The following is an 8,352-nucleotide window of genomic DNA, read 5'->3' on the forward strand; positions in this document are numbered from 1 at the left end:
ATTGCTTCCCTGGAGGGTTGTTTTTGCCAAGAGAATTATAGTTTTCAATGCTTATTCTGCTCTCTTTTAAGGGCTCTTAGGTTAGACTCTGAACTCTCACGACACTAACAGGTGCAGAATGGTATGAAAAAGTAGAAAGCCAATAAAAAACATATTGGCCACATACAAATAAAAGCAATTACATTACAAGTAAATACAAAGCAAATCAAAGATATAAGCAATTCAAAGAGCTACACTCAACAAGCTAATCCAGACCGCTAAAAAACCAGCCGGTCAACATGTCCCAAAGGGTCAACTTAACCTTTTAGAATTCTGAAAGTGAGTTTGGTATAAAGAGTATAACTCTATCTTGAGTATTTAGTATTTGTAGCCAGAGAGAAAATCCTGTTTACCTGCAAATCAATATTGTTGTCAATACAACGTTCATTCTTCTCTGCCAAAATCTTCCCATAGTTTTCTGATTTGATAAGATTTTCAACTCTGGTTGTATCTTTCACTTCTGCCTCCAAATCCTTCATTGTTTCAGTTTCATTTTTTACAGTAACAGTATCAGACATCCTCATCAGCAAAGGTTATTTTAGAATTCTACAGGGAACGTGAAGCCTTAGCAAGAAAGGAAAAAAATTTAAATTCAGTTTGAAACATTTCTTAAATTCCGGTACTGTACAATATTGACTAAGTGCCTTCTATGGTCCAGGAATAATGTTGAGTTTACACAGGTAGAAGCAAAATTCCTGCTTTCAAAGAGTACAGAGCTTAGTGGCAGACATATACAAATTAAAAAAAGCATAATACAACGAGATACGAGCTATAATAAGGATACCAGGTAATTCTGATTTACATATCACTTTTTTTTTTTATGATTTTTATTTATTTGACAGACAGCGAGCACAAGCAGGGGTAGCAGTAGGCAGAGGGAGAGGGAGGAGGAGAAGCAGACCCCCCACTGAGCAGGGAGCCCGATACGGGGCTCAATCCCATCATGACCTGAGCCAAAGGCAGACACTTAGCCGACTGAGCCACCCAGGTACCCGTACATTTCACTTTTAAAGGGTCTTAAGAAACATTAAGGAGTGAGCCATATCAAAGTAAAAGATAATGGTTGCAGAGTTAAAAAAAATACATATTTAGATGACATGAGAAATCTTTTTTTTCTAAAAGGATTTCAGGAGTATCATCCTGTAAGAAAAATGTATTTGTATTATAGTCTTCACTTATTCCTAAAGTTCTAAAATTCTTAAATTTTCTTTCAATTTCAAAAGGAAATAATTAAAAAAATAATAAACAGCAACATTATATACCAAATACAGTTGGGAATGTGCATTAATAGTCTGCATTAGGAATCAAGCATTGAAAACTCTCCTGACTAATGTGATTCAGTGCCTAACAACATGTATTACCAGACACTGAGGAAATCAAATCCATAGGATGCTAATATATTTCATATCTTTAGTGAGGTTAAGAAAACACTGGGGACTTTATACTGGGTATGAGATAGGAATGTATGAGGGACAGGTATCAATTTAGTTCCTGTGAGAAATGTGATGCTGAAGAGGAGAACTTGATGTCAACAACTTATATTTTTTTCTAGCTTGAGATATAATTGACATATAACAATGTGTAAGTTCAAGGTACATGACATAATGATTTGATACTCGCATATACTGTGAAATGATTGCCACAATGTATCACTTAACATAATAACAATATCTAAACAGAAGAACAAAAAATATCTAAACACAAATTTCAGAAGTCCATAAACAATCTGAAAAGGTTAAAAAACAAAAAAAAAAGAGGGAGAAATAGATTCTAAAGTCACAGGTAGACTAAACTGAATTTAAAAGTCTTCCTTAATTATATTCCATACCAGAGTTAATTGGCTCATTCTCAAAACAATAAGGTTATTAAGAGATAGGGCATTTCTTAAAATACTCTGGTTCCTTGTTATTCGTAAGATTTTGAAAGAAAAAGGGATGAGTTTTTCTCAAGTGTTCAGACAGGTTACCTGACGTATCCTATGGAACTGAGATTGTGGTGTCCCACAAAAATAAAATAAAGTAATCCAAGGTTCTTTTTCGCAGTTGTCAGCCAGGATGTCAAGTGTACTGAACCATCTGGAATCTGGCAGGAGGAGTCCCATGTCCTTGTCACCACTGTAAGTTCCTGGGCTGAGGACTGTTGTGGATCAAATATATCATACCTTTCAGTGGCCTAAAATTAAAACAAAAGGAAATATTTTAACAAAACAGCCAAGAGAAATGGAACACTATATAGTATTCAGAAATTAAAAATGCTACTGTTGGTGAATTTATTATTTTCTTGTCCTAAACAAGTCAGAATGCTTAGTTATGACATCTATTTTGTGAGCCTGAAGTCACTCAGGGCACACAGAGAATTTATCAGTAAAAGCAGAGGGGAGAAGAAAAAAGGGAACTAACATACAGTAAGAATTTAGTATGTGGTCAGTGTTGTAAGGGAGATTACTGTTTATTTTATAGATAAAGGAAAAAAAGGTTTGCCTAAGATTGTGACCGAGAATGCTTAACTACCAAGAAGAGTTTTCTTCCAGAGCTACAACTCTATGGACTTAAGGGAAGACTGAAGTTGTGAATAATGATCACACTCTAGATTTTTAAGAGTACAAAAGAACAAAAGGCTGTAATAAGTCATTTAACATCTTCAAAGAAACCCACATTGGTCTGTTAAAAGCAAATGTCTATGAAGGGTAGAATGACCATTTTCAAAGACATCTGAAATGCCAAAATTCTTTCAGTGTCATCTGTTTTCAAAGTCAGTTTCATTTTATGTTTCTCTGGTGCAAATGAATATATTATAGTAAATAAACAGCTCTAAAAATCCTACATAGCTTTTCCATTTTCCTTTGACAGTGCTGTTGTCAATAAACAGATCAGTACAGTTTTAAGATGAAACAACTGAATATAGAATGGTGTAAGCACCAAGAGATAATATTGCCAACCATGCATCACAGAACCATTCACATCTTATACTAGCTCTTCAAAAACTAATTTGAAATATAATAATTTAGAACCCTGATATAGATTCACATTAGTTTTCACATCTCAATTTCACTGACTAAGAGATAAGAGGAGGGATCAACAAATGTCCAAGTTGTTTTCTGACACCGGCCTCTCTATTTCATCGAGGCTGCTAAGCCACTAAATCAAATAACTGTTTTGTTTAATTTTCACAAAAAACAAAAAACAAAAAATACTTCAATTTAATTTTTCTAGTTTTTAACTTTTTGTCTCATAAAATGGTAGACACAAGATGGCAGCACCCACTAAGCACCCAAATTATTATGTATGTGGTTTTTTTTAGTAAAGGACTTGTGATTCAATCATGAATCCCTTAAGTTTGAAATTGCAAAGCAAGGCTATAATCCATATAAGAAAAAAAGGCGGGGGGTGCTCCTAGATGGCTCAGTCAGTTAAGTGTCTGACTCTTGGTTTTGGCTGGGGTCATGATCTCCGGCTTGTGAGATCGAGCCCCATGTCAGGCTCCACACTGAGAATGGAGCCTGCTTGAGATTCTCTCTCTCCCTCTCCCTATGCCCCTCCCCCTGCATGTGCTCTCTCTCTAAAATAAATCAATCTTAAAAAAAAAAAGAACTAAAAAAGGCAATAGCTGCAAGAAGTAAGGAGGACGAGGCACAATATAAAGAGGTAAACACTCAGTTCTGAGGAACCCCAATGAACCTTAGGAACCACCTAGTTGAATCTAATAATTTACCATGCAAGCTATTAGCACCGAGAAGTCAAATGACCTGTCCCAAATCACACAACCAATGTGATAACCAATACTTGTCAATATTCCACACGTGACAAACTAAATAAATAAATGATTTTGAACCAAAATGACCAGTTATTATTTCCTGGGAAAGAGATAATGATCAAGTGCATTAACATCACACCAGAGTTTAAAACCCAGCTCTGCCAGTTATGACTTTGGAAGTCACTTAATCTTTCTGAGCCACAATTTTCTGAGCTGTAAAGTAGGAAAAGGAACATTTCACTCATTAACTTATTGGGAAGACTGAATGTTTGGGTTTTTTTATGATTTATTTATTCATTTGAGAGGGAGAGAGAGTGAGTGGCGGTAGGTCAGAGGGAGAGAATCTTCAAGCAGACTCTGCTGAGCAAGACGCCCTATGCAGGGCCCAATCCTCTGATCCATGAGATCATGACCTGAGCTGAAACCAACAGTCCGATGCTTAACCGAATGAGACACCCAAGCACCCCAAGACTGAATGTTTTAAATAAAAATGTTTTTCCTCTCCACATCTTCAAATAAAAGAGATAATACAGCTTTTTGGAACTCACTAAAACAAAAACCTTTTTATCTTGGCATAATGCCTACACTTCTGGAGTTACTCAAGGCTGTATGGGCATGTGGGGGTCAAGTATAGGAAGCTACAAGATCGGGATGGCATATGATGTCTCTGCCATAACAATTAGGAGTCACTCTAATGTAGTAAATTTTTATACAGTAAGTGAAAGCAATTTAAAAACGTATATAAATTTGGTAAGTTTCTACAACAGAAAGGCAACTTAGAGAAAGTTAGCAAAATGTTGGTATTTGTTAAGTGCATACATGTGAGTACCTGTTACTGGTATTTAAAAATTGTCTCTAAATAAAATCTTAAAAGAAAAAAAAAATTTTAAAAAGGGCGCCTGGGTGGCTCAGTTGGTTAAGCGACTGCCTTCGGCTCAGGTCATGATCCTGGAGTCCCGGGATCGAGTCCCACATCAGGCTCCCTGCTCGGCAGGGAGTCTGCTTCTCCCTCTGACCCTCCTCCCTCTCATGCTCTCTGTCTCTCATTCTCTCTCTCGCAAATAAATAAAATCTTAAAAAAAAAAAAAAAATTAAAAAAATAAAATAAAATAAAAATTGTCTCAATCTGTTTCAACCTAAAAGAGATGGATATATGTGCTCAAAATTCATATTCAACTTTGAATAAACATTCTTGCAACTGCTAACATGTTATTATTAGGAACAAGTCAGAGATTTGATTACATGCAATTTCTGTGCTACCAGGTAGCCAACAAAAGATAAATGTCTGTATAAATAATAAAATCTTCAGATCCACATGCACAAAAAGGTTTGCACCCACCTGGCACCATAAGCAAAAGGGAATCAAAGGTAAAATTAAAGATCGTAACCTAAAAAAAAAAAAACAACAAACTATAAAAGTACAAGGAAATACAAGAAATATTTTTATAATTATTGGGAGAGCCCTTACCAAGCATGACATAAAAATCTAGAAGCTATCAAAGAAATATTAATAAAACTTACAATAAAGTTTTAATATTTCTGTATGACAAAGTATAACAAAGAGATTAAAAGGCAAATGATAAAATCTATTTCCAACAGAAAGGGTCAAAGTATCTAAAGTAAAGAAGCTTTTATAAATCAAGAGGAGAAAAAAAGAGAGAAATGGGGAATAGGCAATCTACAAAAGAAACACAAATAATTACCACCAAAAATTAATACTAATATATAGCTTACCACGTGCCAGGTGTTCTACTACCTTTCATAATTAATAAATTTAGAGCTCACAATAATTGTAAGTAGGTCCTGTTATCACCCCTGTTTTACAGATTAGGAAACTAAGGCACAGAGAAATTAAGTGATTTGTCCAAGGTCACACAGGTGTCCCACTCCAGGCTCTTTCTTACCCACAGTGCTCTATCATCAGTCCTATGTACCCAGAAGGGGGGCAGTCTGTATTTAGAGAACACCTTTATTTCAAGAGTTCTTTCTTCTTTTTAAAACGATTTTATTTATTTATTTGACAGACGGAAAAGAGAGAGCACGCGCACAAGCAGAGGGAGCGGCAGGCAGAGGGAGAGAGAGAACCCAACATGGGGCTGGATCCCAGGACTCTGGGATCATGACCTGAGCCGAAGGCAGACGCTTAATCAACTGAGCCACCCAGGCGCCCCTCAAGAGTTCTTACAACATGTACTAACTCCCTTAGCATTGTGTTCATTACAAAAAGTAAACTTAGCCTTTTCACATGGATAGGAACTATGTATTGTTCTTTGCTGCACAGCAAGACAGCACTATTAACTTATAGTGGTCAATAAAGCTGATCACTACCGAAATATCAGAACTGCTGCATAATCATCCAGTTTCTCTTAATCTCCCTATCTCTGTAATCATCACTATCAAACAAAGTATACCTGGTTGGCAATAAGGATTCAGTTTGTGGCTAAGGAACAATGTGAAGCCTAGTAGTTTACAAATGATAAATATGAATACTTAAGTATCTTCTTCAAGGAAACAAAGCAAGACAGAATTGGGATCAATATTTGAAAAGACAGACTAGTATATGCAATCCATGAATGTGTAGTTTCTTTAGTGAAAATTTCAGATAGAATTTTCAGCAACAAAAATACAATACTGCTAATTCAAAGGATTAGTTTATTATGCCTGGGGTCTAATATTTGGTTCTACAGCACAAAAGAACTGAAAAGTTAGGCATTTACAAAAATAAATAGTCTACTTTCACATGAAGAAAATCAGTTCACTCCAGGTTAACAAAACATCAAAAAATCAATTAATTTTGTTACGAGGAAGAAATACGGCTCATACAGGTAAAAATTAAGTACTCTTCACATGAGTATTGAGGGAAAAAAGAATTACATTACTGAAGTTATCTGAAAGAGAATTTGGCAAAGCACACTGCATTTTTCTTCCCTTATGACTACCTGGTTATTCAGTGTCATTTCATTAGATGAACGCAGTGCTTATTTCTTCCTTCAGAGTAAAACATGTAATCAGGCAGGCAAATTTAGAAAATAAACCAAGTTGCACAAGACCAACACACATCAGCTTCTTCTCTTAAGGTCAGCAATCAACACAACCAATTGGTCACGGGCCTCTGGTGAGAACGACAAGGAAAACGGCTTATGCTCTATTTAGAAAGAATGAAAATTTACATTCTCAGAGTCAGTTACTTGAAGAAGAATATAAGCACCAATATTTCAAAATGCTAAATGTCTATGTGATTTATAAACAGCTGCTACCATCCAGAAATGTAATGAGGAACCACAGAAAGCAACAAAGCTGCAATAAGTATTAGCTACGTTTTACAAGAGCAAAAGAGAAAGAACTACATTGACCTAATGGAGTTGGTGAAACCCAAGAGAGATGGTTAGCAACGACATTTATCAACAACTATATAAAATAATTTTAAGATGATATTTAAGGAGAGGGGAAAAGACTTGGTAAGTTGAAGAATGGGTGCAAATAAGAGTCTTTACAAGACTATGAAACAAATTACTTTTAGAGAAGAAGTGTTACAGAGACGTAAGATGTTACAAGAGCATGTTGCATTCTCAGTGGAGAAATGGGGAAGATAGGAAAAAGAAGCCCATTTAATGGAAAGAGAGTATATATGTTCGAGGTGAAGACAAATCAACCAACAAACAAACCAAAAAAAACTGATGATCCAAGAGGTGTGATGGCATGGGGAATGGGAACTCTCAGCTGCTGTGAGTTCACTTTAGTAAACAATCTGTGATCTCAGATGAGGTTTAAATTCCTCTTATGTTACAGCCTAGCACTTCTACTTCTCGATCTACACACTAAAGAAACACTTATATGTGCATGAGGAGACATGTACAAAAATATCCACCGAATTGTTTTATTTAAAAGCAAAGAATGGGAAAGACCAAATGTTTACCAATAGAGGCACTGATTTTTTTTTTTTTAAAGTGTAAGAACTGTAGTATACTCCTACTGCACCGTATGATAAACAATTAAAATGCATGAACTAAAGCTGTATCAATACAAGTCTCCAAAAGAATGTCAGAATGTTTAGCGAAAAAGCAGAATTATCTCTACAATACAATGCAACTTACATAAACATTTAAAAAACCACTCAAGCACTGATGGTAAAGGTACAAATCTATTTCACGTAATTCTCTCTGGGGAGGGAAAGGAAAAGGATTCAGGTGAGACAGAAAAGGGACTTTAATCATGTCTTTATTATTATTCTATTTCTTAAAAAAAAAAAGACTTGTAGCAAATATAACAAAAGGTCAGCATTGCTAATTTTGAGTAGTAAGTACTGAATTTTTGCTGTAATGCTTCTTTTTTTGGTCTTGACATTTTTCATTAAAAACATGTTCTAGGGGCGCCTGGGTGGCTCAGTCGGTTAAGCGACTGCCTTCGGCTCAGGTCATGATCCTGGAGTCCCGGGATCGAGTCCCGCATCGGGCTCCCTGCTCGGCAGGGAGTCTGCTTCTCCCTCTGACCCTCCTCCCTCTCATGCTCTCTGTCTCTCATTCTCTCTGTCTCAAATAAATAAATAAAATCTTTAAAAAA

At 35.8% G+C, this 8,352-nt stretch overlaps 1 protein-coding gene across 10 annotated transcripts in view; it reads right to left on the bottom strand.

Moving 5' to 3' along the window:
* Positions 1–2,138, bottom strand: part of R3HDM1 (R3H domain containing 1) — a 128,226-nt gene extending 126,088 nt beyond the window's left edge. For 8 of the 10 annotated variants that reach the window (XM_006737743.3, XM_031032913.2, XM_031032909.2 and 5 more), the window contains exons 1-2: positions 2,006–2,138; positions 393–603 (exon numbers count right to left, since the gene is read on the bottom strand). In XM_006737743.3, the coding sequence (XP_006737806.1) occupies positions 393–563 (171 nt within the window). In that variant the 5' untranslated portion in view covers positions 564–603; positions 2,006–2,138. Of the gene's footprint in view, positions 1–392; positions 604–2,005 lie in introns of those variants that run through there. The other 2 variants (XM_031032916.2, XM_081814543.1) reach the window with 1 other exon arrangement.
* Positions 2,139–8,352: the final 6,214 nt, after the last annotated feature.

The sequence above is a fragment of the Leptonychotes weddellii genome, chromosome 3 (assembly GCF_054177405.1).
Source record: "Leptonychotes weddellii isolate Sample4059 chromosome 3, ASM5417740v2, whole genome shotgun sequence".
Taxonomy (NCBI): Eukaryota; Metazoa; Chordata; class Mammalia; order Carnivora; family Phocidae; genus Leptonychotes; species Leptonychotes weddellii.